Here is a 22,630-nt window from a genome sequence, read left to right as displayed (position 1 = left end):
CCCATCTGGGCAGCACTCTCCACACCAGCAAGCTCTGACTTAAAAGAGGACCAGTGGGATGGGCAGGTGAAAGGGGGAATTTAGCCTGCAGGTCATCTTCCTCTTCGGGCTGCCTCACCCAGGGGCCTCAACCCGATGGAGGTTTCTGGGCGCCGCTGTACCACAAATAAAGACTAAAATAGACAGGAGCAAAGGTGGACAGACAGATGGGGGGGAGGGGGGGAGGGATGCTGGGCTGTGGGCTGGGTAGATGGATTTGGGGGAGGGGGGTAGGCATAGGTGGGTAATACAGAAGGACCCCAATGAAAGCAGTCCATCGGCCCTGTGTGTAGCCCTTCTCCTGAAAACCCAGGCCATTTAGCTGCCATTCAGCGTTTCCAGGGGCCATGCATGGCAGCTGGCGAAGGGGAAGGGAGCTGGAAGTTGCCTGCTGGTTCTTGTCAGTTTTGTGCATTTCCCAGCTAAACTGTCTCCCAGGCTCCTTTCCGAAGAGTCTCTGGCTGAGCAGGCAGATGCCAGCGTGTGTGTGTGTGTTACAATATTCCTGGGGGTGGAGGGGAAGTGGGGGGCGGGGGGGGGGGCGGCACAGGGAGGAGGGGCTGCTGCAGTGACTTGGGTTTTTGAAAAGCCACCCAGCCAGTGGGAGAGCAGCATCGATCGTTTTAATGAAACGGGGCTGAGCTTCGGGCTCCGAGGCAGGTGCTGTCCCGCAGCCAGCCGGGCTGCGTCCCTCTTCCGACCTGAGCCCGCCGGGGAGGTGAGGGGCTGCAGGGGCCCGGGGGGAAGCGCCGCTCGCTCTGCCCCGTCGCGCCCCCGCCCGCGGGAGGGACCATGGGGAAGAAGCTGCTGCTCTTGCTCCTGCTGCTGGCCCCGGGGGTGAGTCAACCTGCGGGCTCTGGCGGCGCCCCGGGCCCGGGGAAGGGGAGCCGGGTCCCGGGGGGGACCGTGCGCTCGGAGGGCCCCGGAGGAGGAGGCAGCCCCGCGCAGGGCGGGTGGGGAAGGGGGCAGGCGGGCAAAGGGAGAGAGGCGGGCAGTGTAGCGGGACAGGGGACGGGTGTCCGGGCACAGGCGGGACGGGGTGGGGGGAGCAGCCGGATCTAGGGATGGAGACAAGGGGTGTAGCGGGGCAGAAGGGCTGCGGGGGGTACCCGGGCACAGGGGGAAGGGGGGTGGTTGGGGGGGAGCGGTGCGGCGGGTACCCGGGCACAGGGGGACGGGGGAGCGGTTAGGGGGCAGAAGGGCTGCGGGAGGTACCCGGGCACAGGGGGACGGGGGAGTGGTTAGCGGGGGAAGGGGTGCGGGGGTACCCGGGCAGAGAGGGAAGGGGAGGTGGTTGGGGGGGAGCAGTGCGGGGGGTACCCGGGCACAGGGGGACGGGGGAGCGGTTAGCGGGGGAAGGGGTGCGGGGGGTACCCGGGCACAGGGGGACGGGGGAGCGGTTAGGGGGCAGAAGGGCTGCGGGAGGTATCCAGGCACAGGGGGACGGGGGAGTGGTTAGCGGGGGAAGGGGTGCGGGGGGTACCCGGGCAGAGAGGGAAGGGGAGGTGGTTGGGGGGGAGCAGTGCGGGAGGTACCCGGGCACAGGGGGACGGGGGAGCGGTTAGCGGGGGAAGGGGTGCGGGGGGTACCCGGGCACAGGGGGACGGGGGAGCGGTTAGGGGGCAGAAGGGCTGCGGGAGGTATCCAGGCACAGGGGGACGGGGGAGTGGTTAGCGGGGGAAGGGGTGCGGGGGGTACCCGGGCAGAGAGGGAAGGGGAGGTGGTTGGGGGGGAGCAGTGCGGGAGGTACCCGGGCACAGGGGGACGGGGGAGTGGTTAGCGGGGGAAGGGGTGCGGCGGGTACCCGGGCAGAGAGGGAAGGGGAGGTGGTTGGGGGGGAGCAGTGCGGGGGGTACCCGGGCACAGGGGGACGGGGGAGCGGTTAGCGGGGGAAGGGGTGCGGGGGGTACCCGGGCACAGGGGGACGGGGGAGCGGTTAGGGGGCAGAAGGGCTGCGGGAGGTATCCAGGCACAGGGGGACGGGGGAGTGGTTAGCGGGGGAAGGGGTGCGGGGGGTACCCGGGCAGAGAGGGAAGGGGAGGTGGTTGGGGGGGAGCAGTGCGGGGGGTACCCGGGCACAGGGGGACGGGGGAGTGGTTAGCGGGGGAAGGGGTGCGGCGGGTACCCGGGCACAGGGGGACGGCGGAGTTAGTGGGGGAGCGGTGCGGGGGGTACCCTGGCACAGGGGGAGTGGTTAGCGGAGGAAGGGGTGCGGCGGGTACCTGGGCACAGAGGGACGGGGGAGCGGTTAGCGGGGAGCGTTGCGGGGGGTACCCGGGCACAGGGGAGCAGCGGGGTGGGGGTACCGGGGTACAAGGGGACTGGGGGAGGGGTTAGCTGGGGGGAGGGTTACAGGGGGACGGAGGGAAGGGGGTTAGCCGGGGGGAAGAGGGTTCGGGGAGGGGTACCCGGGCACGGGGGGAAGTTAGCCGAGGGGTGCGGGGGTGGAGGATGGCCAGGCAGGGGGGTGCAGATGGCCAGGCGGTGGGCAGCTAGGCACAGTGTGTGGAGGGGCACAGAGAGCAGGGCTGGGCTGTGACCTTCTCCCCTCTGGACCGGGCACTTTGCCTGGAACATGCTCCGTCCCCTTCCCTACGGCTGAGCCCCGCCCCGGGGGCTCCATCCAGCCAAGGAGCTGAACGCCCACAAAGGGATGCTGAGGGGCTTTAAATCAATGCACGTGGCTGGGCTGGGGATCATGCGGCCAGACTGGCCCCTGTGATGCATCCATCCAACACCCCTTCCCTTCTCTTCCCTCCACCCTCTCCATCCACCCACCCCTTTCCTCAACCCATCCACCCACCCCAGCAGCCCCGTCCCCTCCCTTTCCCGACCCCTCCTCCCCACTCACCCGCCTGTGCCCCTTTCCAGACACTCCCCCACCTATCTCCCCCTCCCCTGCTGCTATCCCTTTCCCAGGGATGGGGGTGGGGGCAAAATCTCTCCAACACCCTCAGGCGTCTGGTTGAACGGCCTGGCAGCTTCCAGTGTCCCTGCTAGGGGTGCTCCAGACACCCATCCCAAGCAGAGAGAGGGGAAGCCCCAGCCCAGGGAAGGTATCAGCCAGCAGGCCCCTTTCCACAGCTGGCTCAGTTCAGCTAACCTCACCCTTAGTCTGGATGGCAGCCCAAGTGCCCGGACCCCTGTGACCTTCACACATAGCAGAAGGGGCTAGCAGGGGGCCAGGGGTTTCTCCTCTAGTCTGGGGCCCCCTGAGGGCATCTGCCCCCATGAGATCTGGGCTCCCACCCGAGCAGGAGCTAAGGAATCATAGAGCAATTGTGCTTTGATTGCTAAAGCACCCCTCCCCCGCCCTCCCTGGGTTCTTGTGGGGGCACCAGCCATTCAAATACGATAGGGGACAACCATTAAAAGCATTGCATGGGGGAGAGTGCGAAAGGCCAGTGAAATATTCACAAGCCAAAGGCAGTGACCGAGCAGAAGAAAAGGCCCCTAGGCAGAGGTATATTATAGATCCCTAGGAACAGAGGAATTGCTAGCCCCACTCAGATCCACAGCCTGGGCAGGAGTGGATGTTTCTGTGGATATCAGGACTATCCAGAATTATGAGAGTTACTGCTGAGCACATTTTGGAGGGGATTTTAAACCTCATACTTCAGGGCTTGAGCCAACCTCATTTATTTAAAACCATTTTGCACCTCCTTAGCCCACAACTTGATCTACAGAGCAGAAACAGGCCAAGGACCCCCAGTGCTCTCCCTGCTCAGCTGTGACCCGGAGGGATCACCTCTGGGGCTCAAAGGGGTGTTCACTTGTACCCTTGATTCTCTGCTGAGACAGCCAGCCAAGGGGCGTGTGAGCGGGGGGGGGGGGGTAGGCAGTTGTGGACTGCAATGAGCACATCTGCCCCTAGAAGGTAGAGAGACACCCATCAGCCCACTTCACACAGACCACCGAACAGATGGAAATAACTTTCAGTCATCACCGAGCTGCACTGGATTGGAACCGCTTGCTTAGAGCCGAAAGGCTCAGTGTCCCGTTACCAGCAGATAAACTCCTTGGGAGGAATAGGAAGGGAAGGGGAAGGGTCTTCAGTTTGGTCAGCGCCGTTCTCAAGTGGCAGGATGCAGAGAGAAACTGCCCATGTGGGGCTGTGACTTGCGAATGACCCAGGCTGTAGAATTCAGATCCAGATTTCAGATGTCCCCAAAGTGTGGGGGTTGTTCTGAGCTGGCATTTTGGTTCTGCTGGTTGTGGCCAGTGAGGCTAGTAGCCATGGAATGTGAGAAGCCTGTGGGGCAGTATGGCTCCAGGATTTTGGGCCCATCTCCAGCTCGAAGTTTGCCCCAGGTCTCCTGTTCAGGATGAAATCTTTTTCATGCCAGAGATTTACTGGTAATGTGCCCTGCTACCATGTCCTACATGTATTCCAGGGTTTATGATCAATCATCCTCTTCCTTAAAAAAACAAAACAAAACACACACACCCCACCACAACTTAAAAAGCAATTAAAAGCTCATGGAGGTGTCACTCTCCCCTTCTTGTTCCAGCTGTCATAATGCTTTATGGGGTTAATACCTGTGGCTTTGTCAACAGGAGTTGTGTTAATAACATGCACATTTTGCTGGACTAATGTAGACCATGTGCCCTCCTATAAATGTGTTAATCTTTATGGGAGTTTTCAGTGCTCGGGATGCAGAGCGGAAAGGGAAAGGCAGGCTGGCAGGGAGGCTGGATTCTGGAACCTGGGAATGGAAGTTATATTTTCCACATCATTTAGTAGCACTGAGGGGAGGGATTGCCAAGGAGCAGGGGGGCATTGCTCATTTCTTCTTACCTTTCCTGGCAAGAATTACAACAGGGGATGCAGAGTGTGGGCTGTCAGTCAGTGGCCCCCGCCCCCGGCAATCAGATTGCGAGGGATTAGCCATATCTCACAGCTGCTCTCTCCCAGCAGGGGGCACTGCAGGGAGTACTGGCCGCAGGAAAGCCTGTATATTTCACTTCTAGCTTCTAGGAACCCTGGCAGAGGCTGGGATAAGAGCCTGGCTATACTTTGGTTTCTTTTCAGATCATATAAATCTTTCACCTTTTACTACAGATTTCTGTGGAGAGGAACATTTATGAGTTTCTACCCAATTTTTTGAGGCTTCTTGGTAACCCACTTCATTCAGTCCTTGCCGGCCTGAGCAGACTGGGGCCGAAAGCACAGCTGCTTTGGTCCCATTCGTTCCCAGAGCTATTCATAGTAAGAAATGTGAGCAGCTGGTTTGTTACTCGAGCCCCAGCCTCTGGCAAGAGGAGTCACTGCCGGAAAGGATGCAGGACAAGTCACTGAATGTTGACCCACCTACTGCCGTCCTTGTCCCTGTCATCAGGGGTCACTGTGGGGTGATGCAGGAGGTGAGTAGGGTGACCAGATGTCCCCATTGAATAGCGACAGTCCTGATATTTGGGGCTTTTTCTTATATAGGTGCCTATTACCCACCACCCCCCATCCCAATTTTTCACACTTTCTGTCTGGTCACCCTAGAGATGAGCTGGGTGTGATGGCTCTTAAAGCAATTTCATCTGGAGTCATTTGGGAATTTTTTGATGACACTTCCCCCTCTCGTTGTAGCCTTTTGGCGGAAATTTGCCGGTTTTAATTAAACTTTCACCAGGAAGATTCCTTGGGTCAGGATGGAATTTCTGAGCAAAACGAGAGCAAGCCCCTCACCATGTGATAGCCCAGTGGTTAGGGCACTCAGCTGGGCTGCCGGGGGTGACCCGGGTTCAAATGCCTGCTCTAAATCAGGTAGAGGGAGACTGCATCTGAAGCTGGTGGAATCAGGCAGAAGAAAGCCTTGAGTCAGGGTGTTTCTTTGCCCTAGTCACAGGGCCCTTGGCTTTTCTCTCTCTCTCATGTTTTGTGGACAGGTTTGAAAGGTTTTGGTTTCCTTCCGAGGCAGAATGTAAACACATTTTGAACCCTCAATATTTGGGATTATTTTCTTCTGGCCAACCCTAATTTAATTCTTACCTTCTTCCAGCAGGGGGCACCGTGGAATGCTGTAACCGCCCCCCCCCCCCCCCCCAGCTTCTCCAGTCCCAACCTCACCCAGCAGAGAGGCCCTAGACCCGAGTTTCTCAACCCCGTGGGTCAGCACCCGACATTGGGTCGCCGGAACGTGTCAAAGGGCCCCGAGGCAGCTCCTGTGCTGTGGGGCTGGCTGGGCTTGCCTCCCTGCTCCAGGCACTGCAGCCTCTGGGGTCCCAGTGTGGCGCAGGCTGGCCGAGCCGTCAGGCTGACAGGAGTTCGGGTAGACTAAATTTGAGTGAGTGGTGCTGCAACCCCATAAGCCAGGTCACAGCTCCACTCCCACCAATTTGGTCCAGTCAGGTTGCAATGCCTGGAGCAGGAGAGCCGAGCCCAGCCAGCCCCACAGCACAGGAGCTGCAAGAGCCGCCACTGTGGGGTGAGTGCTGGGCAGGACCCAACCCTCTCAGGAGACAGAGTGCGACCGAAACCACCCCAGGGCCTCCGCCCCCAGACTATTTACTGGGTCGTGACAGGCCATAAGCACCTACAACTGGGTCCTGAGCCCCGAAAGGTTGAGAACCACGGCCCTAAAATAATGATACAAGAGCCTGTGAGGAGCTTGTAGTTACTACTTTACTTACCAGGGACCCTTCTTAGCCTGGATGTGCCGGCTTGAGCATGAAGCCCCATCTCTTGGGGTCACTCGTGAGATGCAACGTTTACAAGAGGGTATGTGTACCCGGCAAAGAAAAACACCGCGGCACCGAGCATCAGAGGCTGGGTCAATTGACTCGAGGTTGCGGGGCTTGGGACTAGAAATAGCCATGTAGACATTCAGGATCGGGCTGGAGGGCAGACTCTGAGCCACCCCCTTCACGTGGTTTCAGAGCCCAGGGTCCAGCCCAAGTGAGAACGTCTACACTGCTGTTTTGAGCCCCGTGAGCCGGAATCACTTGATCCAGCCTCCAAGGCTTGGTGCCGTGGGTCTTTTATTGCAGTCGTGCCCAGAGAGAGTCATCCCAGGCCCTCACGAGTTAACCGTGCTGCCGAATGCAGTGCCAATGCCCACATGCTCTCAAGCGCCGGGTAATTGGAGCCCTTTGTCATTCAAATGCCTGTAATTGGCGCGCCCTTGTCTAACACCAGCATCTGTAATAGACAGAGCACAGAGTTTATCAAATGGACACTGGGAAAGGAGGCAGAGAATTGGCCGAGGGAGGTGTCCGCTGTGCAGGGAGCTGAGCTGGCTTGCGAAGGCACTGGGTTCCTTCACTCAGCTCGTCTCCCTTGCGTGGCGAGGGGCGGGTGGGCAAGAGAAATTGCCAGGAAAGTGTCTTTCCTGCCTCGTTTTTTTTTTCCCCTGGCAGGGTTTGTTTTGAGAGATTTTTTTCAATGCTGTATTTTCATTTCTGGCATGAATTGTATTGCTCGTGAAAGGTGCAGCAGGGAGATGCTGCTTTAGAGTCCCGATGGGCTTGATAACTGTACCAGACACCTACCCGGCACAAGAGTTAACCTACTAGTTAGAGGCTGATATTATCATAGAATATCAGGGTTGGAAGGGACCTCAGGAGGTCATCTAGTCCAACCCCCTGCTCAAAGCAGGACCAATCCCCAATTTTTGCCCCAGATTCCTAAATGGCCCCCTCAATCATTGAACTCACAACCCTGGTTTAGCAGGCCAATGCTCAAATCACAGAGCTATCCCTGCCCCCAACTATGGAAGTCAAGAGGGGGTGTGGTGGTGAGAATCCAGAAGCTCCTCTCCCAGTTTCTGGGAACAGGGGTGGGACTGGGATTCCTTCCAGTGATGCTCGCCCTAGACTCTGCTCCATCTTGTGTAGCTGCTTCTGGCTATTGGTGGCAGATAAAGGTGAACTCCCTATGTTTGCTGGAAGGAAGGAAGAACTTTTTCTCTCTTCCAACTCCTCTTAACTATTCTTCCCATACTCTACTTGCTGCTGCTGGAGAGGTCAGATTTCTGCTACTCTACCCATCTCCAAGTGACTTTTTCTTCATGAATAACTCCAATGCTTTCTTGTGTTGCTGCCCAGAGCAGCAGACTAAAACTGACATGATTCTTGTTCCCAGAGGCCATGAAACTGACCAGGCTTCTAGGTTTCACTCTGCTGCTATTTGAAGAAGCGGTAAGCAGCAGGCAAGCTGTCTGTCTGCAGACTCAGGAAGACAGTGCTGCATACATTCCCCTTTGGGAGGTTTTCTTCGGAAACCTAAAAGCTAGAAACACAATTAGTTAAAAAAAAAAAAGTGAATCTTAAATTGCATAGAGATTGATGATTTATGCCTCTCATTATCCTCGCTCCCATAACCACATTGGTCATTGGGGCACCATCATTGATAAGCAATCAACCAATTGTCTCCACCCCTGATGACTGTGTATCAGTGCTTGAGTCTCTGTGAAGTCCATTCCTGTCCACTCTTTTATGTTGCCAATCCATCTCTTCTTCTGTTTACTTCTTCTCTTCCCCTGTACTGTCCCTTGGAGGATGACCTTGGATAGGCCAGATGAGCTTGTTACATGTCCGTACCACTTCAGCTTGTGCTTCTTCACGGTCGTCAGGAGGTCTCCATATGACCTAGCGCTTTGAGTGATGATGTTACAGACCTGTTCGTTAGTGATGTGGTCGAAGTAGGAGATGGTTATCAAAGGATTAATTCAGAGTATTATGAGTTGGAGCCATGTTCCACCTCGCCCTTACTTCCTGTTTTAGTCAATGGAAGCTTCCCCTCTCCACTCTGTTGTGATGCAGTTCAATAAAGTAGCAAGTTCCCAGCCTGCAGTGCTGTGAGCAGATTTATTTTTGTTGCACTGGTGGTCGCTTCATGAAAATACCCCACCCCCAGGAAATGTTTCCCATTCAGCAGTAGCCAAGAGCATTGTTCAAGTATAGCTGTGTTTGTCGACGGCCCTGCGGGACCACTGCTCAGGACAAGGAGAGAGGTATTTCAGTCTCTCTGTCCCGTGTATTGCTGGGCCTTTCTGTTGAGACCGTAGACATGGTTGGCAGTTAGTGCCAGTGGCGGTCGGCTTGTGACGTGCAGAATGGAAAGTGGCGTGATGCTGCCAAGCTCATTTCATGCAGAATGCCAGATAGCACCTTTTGGTCCCTGCCTGGGCTAGTTTTGCACTGGGGCCCAGAGCCTCAAAGGTATTTAGGCGCCCAACTCCCCTTGGTGGAAGGCTCTGAATCTCGTTACCATGCCCTGAGCCATCCAATTCTCCCCTTCTTCTTTTTGTTACCACAGCTCATACAAAGCGGCTGGCTGCTTCTACCGACAAGCATTGCAGCGGGGAAAAATAATAGCCTTTGCAAGACGTAACCTTTGCCAACACTCGGCCGCTAGCTGTCTCTTCTAGGGAAGCAGATGCCGCGTTGCTAGGGAGGGTGCTTGACAGCAAGAAGCACTTTATGAAGTTAAAGCACCCAGCCCTCCCACTTCTCAGGAAGGTTGGCCTCACTCATCTGCCGTTTACCAAACCCACATGATGCATATGCAGCTCTGTCCTAACCGCGCAACTTGTGGCGTGTTATTGCTTCCATACGCCAGGGCAGGATTTATTTAGAAAGCAAATACCGTTGCTTCCATTAGACAGTCATATAGCTGAATCCCTTGGCACCATAATTACCAAGCACTTCAAAGCGTGCGCTTCCATTATCAGGCCTCGGAATTCAGTCCTGGAGCTCAAGCAAACCACGGTGCACTAGGCGTAGGGTGACCGGATGTTCCGATTTTATAGGGACAGTCCCGCTATTTTGGGGCTTTGTCTTAGACAGGTGCCTATTACCCCCCATTCCCTGTCCTGATTTTTCACACTTGCCGTCTGGTCACCCTAACTGGGCGAGGGTTTGGGATAGTAGGGTTTAAAACTCAGTTAGCTTTTCAGCTCTCCCACTGGGTGGCCGCAGTGACCTTGGGCAAGTCTCTGAGTCTCTCTTTATTCCCCTGCATCTGTTCGACGTCACAGGGATGGTTGGAGGGTTAGGTGGTTAACGATTGCAGAGTGCTTTGAGATCCTTTGATGAAAGGCTCTATAGGAGTGCGACTAAGGAGTGCAATAGGCACCCAGAAGAACCCAGCCTCCCCCTCCCACAATGTGCTGTGCCGGCGGAGGGCGGAATCCAGACACTTGGTTGCTCTCCTTGCTGATCTCACTCTAATGCTTTTGGGGGCTTTATTGGGGAATGGGAATTTGGGGCAGCGGGGGGAGGAGGGGAACGACACTCTTTAATCCCTTTCTTCTCCCAAGTCTTTGATGTTAATAATAGTAGGTAGGTGAGCTCATCTTAAACCCAGATGTTTCCAATCAAGTGCATTTTAGGCTGGGGCGTTTTGATCATACTGGACACCCCTCCTGCTGGTGGGATTGAATTTATTTAGTTACTTATTTCCTCACCCACCCCACCTGCACAGCAAAGAGACTGACCCGATCATTCTGTTTCCCTCCCGTGGCAGGGGCCAGCATGGGCTGCGAAGGAGAAGTGTCTCACCAAGAGGTACACCACCAGCGGGGAGTGCTGCAAAGCCTGCAACCTGGGCGAAGGGGTAGCGCAGCCCTGTGGGGTGAATCAGACGGTCTGTGAGCCATGCCTGGACAGTAAGTAGCTTGTGCTCTATTTCACCCCTGCAGCGAGCTTTGGAGGTGGGGGGAAAACCGCCTGCTGCCTACTGCACTGGGGATAAAGCTGGGGGCGGGGGGTGTTGCGTTCCAGTAGAGGGGTGAGATGGCTGCGTGGAAAAGCCCTTGGGATCACTGGGTGCGTATTGTCTTCTCATGACTACAATACACAGAGCACCTAGGAAAAAGTGGGTATCCCCTTTGCTCTGTCATCCCATTTGGTACAGTCCTCACTCAGGTATCTGCTTGCTCCAGACTAGCGAATTGCTCTCACCTGCAATTTCTAATGCGCCCATTACTATGGTATCTGGTCTCCCTTTATATCATTTAAACCCATTCCCCCCCTCACAGCAGGTGGGATATAACAAACAGACCATACCCTCCACAAACACGATAACCACTGTCACCGAAGCCTCTCAGCTGCAGAAGGCCGCTATGGCCTTGCGGTCTGATCAAGCCAGCTCCCCGTCTGCATGTACCCACTAACTTGCACATCCAAACGGCAAAGGGGTTTCTGGGCTTTCTCCCCCTGAGCCCTCCTCTGAGATACCAGCCCTTTGCGTTTTCTTCTACCGGCCATTTGTTTCATTCCCTCCTTCCTTGGGGTCTCTATTCCTCTCCACACCCACTCAGCCCCTTCCCCTGGGCTTGCACCGGCTGATGGCAGTTGCTTGGTTCTCTCAGACGTTTGGGAAATTATCTCTGTCTTGCTTAGCTGTACGGTCTGCCCAATGGGATGTTTTCCAATGAGCCTCCAACCCGGGTCTTTTACAGTATAATAAGAAAGTGGAATTAGACCGACCATTCAGCAGGGGATGAGAACAAGGTAGCCCCAGTAGGACAAGGAAACCAGCTGTTTGATCACAGATGGATGAAGGCATTTTGTCGCCATCAGATGCTTCATATGTGGTAGTGATCTCAGTGCACACGAAGTGATGAAATGATTGAGCGATTATTTCTGTAGTGCCAAGGCTGTGTACGGTGCTTTGCAGAGAAAATAAAAACACCAGCCCCCCCGCCATCCTCCACCACCAGGGCAGTTTGCCCTGCAAATCTTTACTATGGCAGGAAAGTGCCGAAATGCTGCTGGTTCCAACCGTTTGCAGCGAAATCCGCACAAGCCAAAACGCTGTGGTGAAGGGCTGCGTGACGGTTTGTTGCACAATTCTTATTTTGACCCAGAGCAAAATTGAAAATGCTGCAGGGGGAGAAGACCTCCCTGAGGACAAGGCTTCCCCTGTGGAGGAGAGATCCTTGGGGAGAGTGTCTCCTGAAAACAATTTTTGGAAGAGAGGGGACTGGTGCAGGAGAGGGTGCTGACTGGGAGGGGGCTGTGGGCAGGTGATCTGACTTGTTAGAGGAAAATGCTCCATGGCCTGTCGTCCCACACCGGCTAAAAATATCAACCTTCCTGCAAAATCAATGAATGCCACTTACCCTCGGAGTGAATGGCAGTAAGGACTCTGGATATTGAATACCAGCCCCGGTGTCTGACCTTGGAGGAGAAGCGTGTTAGCACCCTGCAAAGCAGCTTCTACCAGGGAGCAAACCCTGCCCCGAGAATATGCTGGTAACTCTCTTTAGGTCTCTCACCGGGTAACTACCTGAGCAGGGATTCCATGCTGATGCGCCTTTACAATCACGCAGAGCAAATGCTGCATGAATCAGGTCCCAGGGAGACATGCCAGCTCTTCATTCCAGAAGGAAATGTGGATTTGGAAGAAGATAATTCCCACCCGGGTAATGGAGGGAGTGCGTATGCAGTAAATGTTGAGTGGATGTGAATGGGAGTGAACATGTCCTTGGATCACACTTGTTTGTGCGGGCAGATGGGTGTATCATGACTCTGGCTCTGTACTTGCACAAGTGTGTGTTGTGCCCCCCCTTCGAGGCTTTTTCTCTGAAGGTAACAGCCTACTACTGCTGCTGGTTAGTGATGTTCCTCCCTTAGCTCAAGTCTGTGCTATGGAGCTACAGGTTAACCACTCCTGGGGATGGCTCCGTGTGCAAGTGTTTGCATGCTGTCTCTGTGGACCGTAGCTGTATTTGTGGCGGGCATGCTGTTGGCTTTGCCATGCAGCGGCAGCTTTGTGCGCGTGGCCTGCTGGAAGCCAGGCTCCCAGCCTCTTTCACAGATGACGGTATTAATCCTCACGGACACATGTTCGGTCTCCACTCTGGGCTTTCGAGTCGTTTCCACTCTCACAACCTCAGAGTGGGGACATGACATTTTTCTGCAACCCCCCCCTCCCCTCCCCCGCATCCTTCCGGCTGGGACGCATTCTCCCCTGCGGGATGGAGCCATTCCAGGCTCATCATGTGATTCCCTCCGGGAATGTGTGCGGAGGGCGGTATTGAGAAAGCAGGATCAGAACTCGGGTGCAGCCCTAGAGCGTCTGTCCATTAATCTGCACGTGGGTGGCTGTGTGTATAAATACACGTGTTTCTGTTTTACGTGCCCAGCTGACCTTGACATGTCTTTGTATAGCTGGCGTGTGTATTCCCATTCTGCTGCTAGGACTGGGTTTGCTCTCTGCTTTGTCACACCGGGGAGCTGAGCTACACAACCAATCACTCATCAACAGGGTCTTGAGGTGTCCCCTCTCCCCTACCCCAGTGTCACAAAGTAATCCAGAGGCAGGAGTGGCTGGGGGTAGAGGGACTGCATGATCTAGCTCAGGGGTTCTCACCCTTTTTCTTTCTGAGGCCCTCCCAGTATGCTATAAAAACTCCACGGCCCACGAGTGCTGACACCACCGGTTTTCTGCATATAAAAGCCAGGGCTGGCGTTAGGGGGTAGCAAGCAGGGCAGTTGCCTGGCGCCCCATGCCACAGGGGCCCCCATGAAGCTAAGTTGCTCAGGCTTCGGCTTCAGCCTAGGTGGCAGGGCTCAGGGACTACCGGGCTTCAGCTCCTTGAGGTGGGGCTTCAGCTTTCTGCCCTGGGCTCCAGCAAGTCCAATGCAGGCCCTGCTTGGTGACCCCCCTGAGACCTGCTCGCAGCCCCTCCCTCCCCCCCCCGAGGAAGCCCTGGACCTCTGGTTGAGAACTGCTGATCTAGATAATAGGGCAGCAGGTTGGAAAATAGAAACTCTGCCACTGACCTGCTGCATGCCCTTAGGCAAGTCATGTCACCTCTCCGTGCCTCAGTTTTCCCCGCCCTTTGTTTGACTTGCCTGTTTAGACTGTAAAATCTTCAGGGCGCGGATTGTCTCTTACTATGTGTTTGTCCAGCACCTAACTTAAAGTGGCTTCTTTAATGGAAATAATAAGGAAAAAACTATGATGAGAAAAGCTAGAACTTGGAGGTCACTTTTTAAAAAACCCAGAATAAAATACGGGTCGTCTCAGAGCCAGGGGTGGCAGATGGGTCAGCTGGTCACTCTGCCCGCCTCAAGGAGGGAGGGGCTCAAGGTCATCAGGGGAGCAGATGTGCTCAAGAGGCGCTGCTGGTGAAAGGAGAAGAATGAGTGTGACCCAATGGGGGTAGCTAGGAGCAAAGGGAAGCTGGGAGGCAGAACTTGCTGCCGTGAGCTCCATCAAGCCGTGGGACAGCCTCTCCAGTGCTTGGGGGCATTTGGGGGCATTTAAAATGAGAAAACACTTGAAAAGATCCAGTAGGGACCAATCCCCTATTGTGATCCCTCGGGCGATGGATTGGCTGAGCTGCGGTAACAGCCTTGGTCCGTGTCTGATTGGAAGGAGCCCTCGGCCTTGATTCTGGTCTTGCTTGCACCTCTGTAGATAAGGAGCCCAGGGGCTATGCCAGTGTAAGGCTGGTGGACGGCCCTGCAGAATCAAGCCCCTCGCCTCTCCTGTCCCAGATTCTGAGCCCTGCTCCCTTCCCTCTGTTCTTTGTGAAATATCGGCAGTGTGGAGCAATCCGGTCTGACACCGGCGCTGCTCCACGTGTGAGAATCCCTTGGGCTTTCATAGGAGCGTCAGATGGCTGCAGAACCCACAGGATTCACCTTAGTGGATCGTAGCACAGGCGTTTCAGATCCACTAACCTACCGCCAAGCACTGGCTCAGACCATCGACCCATCAAATCCAATCTCCTGCCCCTGGCAGCTGCTACTACTTGGTGCTTCAGAGGGGGGGTGAGAAAATGGGTCTTCTGCAGCCTAGCCAGTTGTGAAAGGCTGTCCATGGTGTGGATTGGGTGAGACCGTTCCTTCTGGGCCTCAGCAGGGGATTGCCTTACATCCCAGAGCGTGGCATCTGCCGCCCCTCGATCACAGCATCCAGAATAATCGTGCAGTCGCTGGTCATTAAATGATGGAGCCCTCTAATAATCCAGCCCCACCGTTTGGCCCGGGTGACTGCCCACGGTTGCGGATTCCTCCAGTTTGCCCTGAAAAGCCTTTCCTTTGATTTGCTCCCAACTGGCCGGCCTCATTTATTGCAACCGATTCGACAACAGCAAGGCGCAAAAGACCATCAGTGCAAAACTCGGCCTGTGGAGGTGGAGAAGAAAACATCACTGGCTGCTGGGGGAAGTGGGGGAACCAGGTCTCCTTTCATGTTGAAGTTCAACCCCTGAGTCCTGCATTAGCCCAAGCAGCTGCATTCCCCCGCCCTGCCACCGCCAGCCTCTCCCGACCGCTGTCTCATGATTTATTTATTCATCTCCTCAGCATCCATCATTACATGGGGGCCTGCTTGATTCTCAGCTGTAATTGTTCAGCTCGCCTACCCGGCTGCCACTGAAAATGTGCCCACTCAGCCGATATGCTTTTCCGGTCCAGCTCCCCGGTCTAATGGCGTCCATCAATAATTCAGAATAATGTAAGGAATTAACCCAGGTTAATGGGAGCTGTGCACTCCGGCGTCTGACGGGGAACTGCGATGCCTTGGTTTGCTCAGAAAGGCAAGGGAGGTGATGGGGGCGGGGGAGAGTGGGATGGGTGAGAGGGAGAGAGAGCACAGGTTCATAGATATTAAGATCAGAAGGGACCATTATGATCATCTAGTCTGACCTCCTGCTCAACGCAGGCCACAGAATCTCACCCACCCACTCCTGCAATAAACCTCTCACCTATGTCTGAGCTACTGACGTCCACAAATCGTGGTTTAAAGACTTCAAGGTGCAGAGAATCCTCCAGCAAGTGACCCGTGCTCCATGCTACAGAGGAAGGTGAAAAACCCCCAGGGCCTCTTCCAATCTGCCCTGGAGGAAAATTCCTTCCCGACCCCAAATATGGCGATCAGCTGAACCCTGAGCATGTGGGCAAGACTCACCAGATACCCAGGAAAGAATCTTTGTGCCAAGCTGGTGATGGGGTAGGGGTGGGGGGCTCATGGGGGTCAGGGCCTGAATAAAATAGATTTGGGAGGTCTGATCTCTGTTCTGTGCTCAGTTACGACCACGAAATTGGCGGCCGCAGGAGAAGCCAAGAAAGCAGAGGTGGGCAGAGAAGAGAGAGCTGCTTCTGGGATGGAAAACTCAAATTAACAGATTTAGGAGAAGAAGAGGAATGCCCCCACCCCCCTACACACCCACACCCACTCCTTGAGGGGCTAAGGGGCCGGAGGAATGCAAATGATCTGCCGCTCAGCGCTCCCCGAGCTGGCTGGGACTGAACCGAGCCAGAGAGGATGGGAGTTGGCGAATGGCAACGCCCTGGGGTGCCAGGGTGTGTGTTTGGGGGTGCTCTCAGCCACAGAGCAGAGGATGGAAGCATCTTTCAAGGACTAGCAGGGGCAGCGATCTACCCCCCCACCACCACCACGGCACACGGTACAGCAGGAGAGGATGGTGGGGAGAATGGCAATACCTGGCCAGTGCCAGCAGGGTGGTGCATGATATCCCTGCTCAGGGAGTTACCCTGGCATGCTCACCTTTCGGGATGCTCTGACCCGGCTTGGCGCTCCCAGCACAGTGGGGGGACAGATCGAGGTCGCTGCCAGGAACACCCTGTTCACAGGCACCAATGTTTTCCCTTAATAGCCAAGCTAATAGTGATCAGCTGCTTTGGGCCACATGGGGACCCCGTTGCCTTTCATCGCTAGCATCATCCTCCCTGTGATCCTTCGACACCGAGAACTGATGCTGCTGAATTATTGAGGACCTTGCCTAAAATAGCTAAACACGGCTGCTTTCCGCACCTCTGAACCGGCGCGCTTTCCTGCCAAAAGAAAAGCTCTCCAGCTGCATGGAGATGGAGCCGCTGGGGCTTGACCGGCTGCCCCACCCTTTCCCGGACCTCCTGGCAGATGGCTGGGACAGCTCCGAGCTATTCACTATGGCCGAGGAGCCTCAAAGGTGCCTAACTCCCATTGGTCCTGGGCCCAAACACCAAGGCCTAGTGGACACTACGGAATGTCACCGTGTTATGTTTATTGACATGATGCAGACCCTGGGGAAGAGGAGGGGCCTGTTATGGCCTGTTAAATTCTGTCCAATGGCACGTCCGTGAGAGGAAAGATCAGCCTGTGATAAAGTCACTGGTCTGGGACTCATGTCACCACCGAGTTACACGCCTACGTGGGTCAATGGGGAGTCTGTGGCTACCATTGTCTTCTCCCGCAAGGCACTGCACATCCTACCATGGAAGACATGTCTACCACTCCCTGCCAATACAGCATAATGCCACAAGCCCGTGAACTAGCCACCTCTCCTTCAGGGCCATACAGCCCTGTCAGAGAGGCCTCGGCTATCCAGTACTCATTGCTTGGCACTGACTATCTTGCCAGCTCCCGCCCTGTATCGAGTCTTCCACATCTGGTTGAGCTTATGGAAAAAGGTTGGCGTGAGATCTCCTTGCCAGTCTGGTTATTGAGAGAGACAACTCCGGTGGATGATCTCCCAGCAATGGGTGAACAGGAAGGACTGAGAGCATTAGATTTGTCAGCCGCCTTTAACCCCACTGACCACGAAATGTCACTGAGCAAGGGTGGTCCACAAGGTGCCCTCCCTGAGAGCTCCGGACCTTTGGAGTTCACTTCCTGCCAGCCTGAATGGGTCGGCCTTCAGGGGCCTACCTTTTCTCCTGGCTGGTGAGGAGATGAGCAGTTGGTAGGGCTGGGTAGTCATGGGTGGGACTCTGGGGAACGTGTGTGATATGTTGTCATGGGGTTGTTTCATTTCCTCAGTGGGAATCATAGAATATCAGGGTTGGAAGGGACCTCAGGAGGTCATCTAGCCCAACCCCCTGCTCAAAGCAGGACCAATTCCCAGTTTGTGCCCCAGATCCCTAACTGGCCCCCTCAAGGATTGCGCTCACAACCCTGGGTTTCGATTGTCAAGAGCACTGGATGGGCTGCTGCCTTCTCGAGAGGAAGGGTGGCCAAGTGGTTAGGACACAGGACTAGGGAGACCTGGGTTCAAGCCCAGAACTTTGGGCCTGTCACTTAGCCTCAGTTCTCCATCTGTACCAGGCATCAGCGGTGTTGTGCGGCTCAGTACATTAGAGATGGTTAGGTAACATGGCAATGGGGCCACCTTAGCTAGATGATAGTGCGTACAAATCTCAACAGATACATCTCCTTCTTCCTCAGCCCCACTTTGCCTTTATTCATAGAGGTTCAGGCCAGAAGGGAGTCAGTCTGGCCTCCTGCCCAACACAAGCCAGAGAACCTCATGCAGGAATTCCTACATCCAGCTAATAATTTCTGTTCTAGCTTCATAGCGGTGTGGGCAGGATGTGTCATCCCACAGAGATCTGGCTTGTTCCTCTTCTCCCTTCGTTCATGGCCTCCCAGTTCTCAGCCCATGATCTAGCCACCTCCTGTCTCCTCCTGTGACCCCACCATGACCCCCTAGTCTCCTTACTTGAATGCCCGTGCTCTGCGCTGGTAAGAAAGGCTCAAAGACCACAGCCCCTTCCCCAACTGCTTATTTTGAATGAAGCTGGATTCAGATCCCAGCTCTGCCACAGACTCCCTGTCTGGCCTTGGGCAAGTCACTTAGGCTCAGATCCTCAAAGGTATTTAGATGCCCAACTCCCATGGGACTGGGAGTTAGGCGCCTAAAACCATTTGCAGATCCAGGCCTTAGTTTCTCTGTGCCTCAGTTCCCCATCTGTCCTGTGGAGATAACACCACTGCCCTGCCTCCCAGTTTGTGGGAGGGAAAATGCATTAAAGGTCATGAGGTGCTCAGAGGCTACAGCACCGGGGACCCTAAGTTCCAGCATGAGACAGGCAGCTAGCAAAGGGCAGGTTTAACCAAGACTCCGGGAGCAAGGCGGCCATGATGGCAGCATTCAATCCGAGCAGAGCACTTTGCGTCCTGTCATTCATCGGGATAATTGCTGTCTCCCACGAACGTCCTCGGGAGATCGCCCAGGTAATTAAAGATTACTACACGGATGGATAACTTTCAAAATGAGGGGGAGGCTGAGCCGAGGATTAGGGTTAATCTCTCTGACACCTTTCTCCCCTGAAGAGGGGGGGAAGATTCGAAGGCCCGGAGAGAGGAACGCGGTCGGAGGCCCTCGCAGGTCAGAGCGGAGGAAATGAATTCAAAGGACGTAGATGAAGAGACAGTGACTGCAGGCCCTATAGGAACTCCTCTTCCCCGGGTTAAAAATAAACTTCAGACGCTGGGGCTCCTCCCTGTAGCCATGGGGGCAGGGTGGGGGCCCCCAGGGCTCTTCTCTCCCCAACCCGCAGGGCCCCCCTCTGTCGGGCCAGGCTAGGGACAGGGATAGCAGAGGACTTGGAGGGGAGCAGGCAGCCTATGCCCTGCGACGGTCAGCTCAGAGCAACCCATCGCCCAGCTCCTCTGCCCAGCAGGGCCTGTAGGCCAAGCCAGCCCTACCCCAGCACAGCACTGTAGCCCTTTAAAGTAGCCCCTGGCCTCCAGCCTGCTGCACCTCCAGCGAAGTCTTTCTCGTGTGATTTGAGTTCAGGAACTCAGCCAGAGGTTTATTACAGGAGTGGGTGGATGAGGTTCTGCAGCCTGCAATGTGCCGGGGGCCAAACAAGATGATCATGACGGTCCCTTCTGGCCTTAAAGTCTCTGAGCCCAGGAATCTTGGGGGTGCTGGGGAGGGGAGAGGGAAGACAGCGTGGGATACGTGTGGGGGAGATTGATTTATGCTGAGGAATCAGTTCTGCAGGGTGCCGCTGAAACCGGAGACCAAGGAACCAAGGCTCGGACAAGAGTCAGCAATTAGCATCGTACGCTCGTGTTTATATTGGGCTCCTGCATCTTGATTCTCTCCTGTTTTCCATCAGTCATTGATGGGAAACAGATGCAGCTAAACCAAATGGGGCGTGTGGCCGCTGTTTGGGGAAAGTGGCTGTTCGGTGGGGGAATGGAGGGCAGGCAACGCCCCTCAAAATCAGCCCTGACAGGGCAAGGCGGAAAAAGCCTCAAGGGTGTTAGGAGAGGAAGGTTGGCTTTGTTGATAAGGCACCGGGCTGGGATTCAGGAGATCTGACTTGGATTCAAGATTTAAATTATAAACGCTTTGGTGCAGGGACTGTCAATCTGTTCTATGTTTGCACAGAGCCCACCACAGTAATACAACTTGTGTAACATAAGAATAATTCCGGGTTCAAGTCCCATCTCCGCTAGATGTAGATGCCTTGTATAACCTTGGCCAAGTCACTCAGGCTGAGATCCTCAAAGCTGTTTAGGGGTCTAACTCCCATTGATTGATAATGGGAGTTTGGCGCCTAAATAGCTTTGAGGGGCAGGGCCTGTTTTTCTCACTCAGTGTCAGTTCGGAGCCTAGCACAACGGGACCCCCAAATCTCAGTTGGGGCCCTCAGACACTAATATAAAGAATAAGGAGAATGCCTAGAGCACCTCTGGGATCACAAAGCACTTGACAGGCTGTATTCAGAGGGATCCCTTAACAGAAGGCGGGTGGGCAGTTCAGGGGTGGAACACAGCAGCCCGTCAGTGCCATGTGACAGCAGTCACCCCCTACATCGACATGCTTAGTGCCAGCTGCTCCCCTGCCCCTGAGGCTCTGGATGGATCCAAGCCCACAGCAGGCAGCCTCTAACAACAGGGCCTGCAAAGTAATGAGAGGTGGACTCCATAGCTGGGGAGGGATTAGCCGCTGTGGGGGGCAGGTTGGCTCACAGGATGGGGTGTCAGCATTTGGAGGGGAGCAGGATTACAGGTACTCCACTTAGGAAGGAACAGTCAATTGCACACATACAAACTGGGAAATGACTGCCTAGGAAGGAGTACTGCGGAAAGGGATCTGGGGGTCATAGTGGATCGCAAACTAAATATGAGTCAACAGTGTAATGTTGTTGCAAAAACAAGCAGACCTCATTCTGGGATGTATTAGCAGGAGTGTTGTAAGCAGGACTTTTGTGTTCGGTTCTGGGCACCACGTGTCAGGAAAGATGCAGACAAATTGGAGAAAGTCCAGAGCAGAGCAACAAAAATGATTAAAGGTCTAGAAAACAAGACCTATGAGGAAAGATTGAAAAAATTCGGTTTGTTTAGTCTGGAGAAGTGAAGACCTAGAGGGGACATGATAAGTTTTCACGTCCATAAACGGTTGCTATAAGGAAGAGGGAGAAAAATTGTTCTCGTTAACCTCTGAGGATAGGACAAGAAGCAATGGGCTTATATTGCAGCAAGGGTGGTTTAGGTTGGACATTAGGAAAAACTTCCAAACTGTCAGGGTGGTGAAGCACTGGAATAAATTGCCTAGGGAGGTTGTGGAATCTCCATCATTGGAAATTTTTAAGAGCAGGTTAGACAAACACATGTCAGGAATGGTCTAGATAATACTTAGTCCAGCCATGAGTGCAGGGGATGGGACTAGCTGACCTCTCGAGGTCCCTTCCAGTCCTATGACTCTATATTGTGGTGCAGTAGCAGGAGAGAGTGGGCACCTGGGGGGTGCTGGTGATGGGGTTGTTGGGGTGGGCTAGGCAGCTGCGAAGGGGGTGAGTGGACCCTTCTGGGGTAGCAAGCCATGGACTGGCAGCTGGAACACGGGCACTGCCAGACTGAATCAGAGCAGGGACCCCTCTAGCCCAGGGCCCTGTCTCTGACCATGGCCAGAGGGAGGTGCAAGAAACCCCTGCAGCAGGGTGTTATGGGATAACCTGCCCTAGGAAAAATTTCCTCCTGACCCCCTGCCCCTCCCGCCAATAGCCTCCCCCGCTCACACCCTGGCATAGAATCATAGAAGATTAGGGTTGGAAGAGACCTCAGGAGATCATCTAGTCCAACCCTCTGCTCAAAGCAGGACCAACACCAACTAAATCATCCCAGCCAAGGCTTTGTCTCGGGCCTTAAAAACCTCTAAGGATGGAGATTCCACCACCTCCCCAGGGAACCCATTCCAGGGCTTCACCACCCTCCCCGTGGAATAGTGACACCACTTCCCTTCTCCACATGACCCTCAGGGAGGCAGACCTGAATGAGTGTGTGCAGTGAAACACTCTTTCACGCCCTCCCATTAGCAACACGTGCTAATTACACGGCAGTTATGCCAGAGATTAGCTTGTGGCTATCAGTCCGGGGTCTCCCAACGAGGCAGGAGTTCAGAGGGCCTGAGTTAGCGAAGCCTGGGGCTGCCCCTCTGTTTGTGCGGAAAATTGTTCTGCTCTGATTACAGGGTTAACAGCAGCTTCCAGCAATCCATTGTTAGGGTGAAGGGAACCCGGGTCGGTTTAGGCTGCTGTAGTTAGTGCCTTTCCCTCTCCTGAACTTCCCCTTCCTTATGGGGCTGGGTGGGTTTGGGGGTTTGCTATCGGAATCCCGAGCTTTTCCCCACTAGGCTGCTGATTCAAATCCAGCCAGAGGGAATGGCTTGTGAAATGAGCCACTGGTCTCAGTCCAGTGCCCTCTGGACAAGGAGCGCTATCATCCCCTTAGCACCGATGAGCAGGCTGGGGACTGGATGGGCCATGGAGAGTTAGGAGCCTCCACACCTTTGAGGCTCGGGGCCTGAGCTCCTGGGGAAAGGCAGGACAATGCGGGGCCATGATCTGGGGAGAGGGGACGTGGGTCTCCAGGGTTGTCAGTCTGGCACCTTTCACCAAT

At 55.0% G+C, this 22,630-nt stretch overlaps 1 protein-coding gene and 1 non-coding gene across 2 annotated transcripts in view; both read left to right on the top strand.

The window, feature by feature from the left end:
• Nucleotides 1-644: 644 nt before the first annotated feature.
• Nucleotides 645-22,630, top strand: part of NGFR (nerve growth factor receptor) — a 35,267-nt gene continuing 13,281 nt past the window's right edge. The window contains exons 1-2 of the mRNA XM_073325752.1: nucleotides 645-876; nucleotides 10,499-10,640. Of these exons, the coding sequence (XP_073181853.1) occupies nucleotides 832-876; nucleotides 10,499-10,640 (187 nt within the window). The 5' untranslated portion in view covers nucleotides 645-831. The remainder of the gene's footprint in view (nucleotides 877-10,498; nucleotides 10,641-22,630) is intronic.
• LOC140904114 (U5 spliceosomal RNA) lies at nucleotides 5,052-5,162 on the top strand. The gene has a single exon (XR_012156439.1). It is a non-coding gene; the product is annotated as a U5 spliceosomal RNA (small nuclear RNA).

This window comes from Lepidochelys kempii, chromosome 27, assembly GCF_965140265.1.
Source record: "Lepidochelys kempii isolate rLepKem1 chromosome 27, rLepKem1.hap2, whole genome shotgun sequence".
Taxonomy (NCBI): domain Eukaryota; kingdom Metazoa; phylum Chordata; order Testudines; family Cheloniidae; genus Lepidochelys; species Lepidochelys kempii.
Note: the sequence above shows the minus strand (reverse complement) of the source record. Positions and strands in the feature narration are given on the sequence as shown.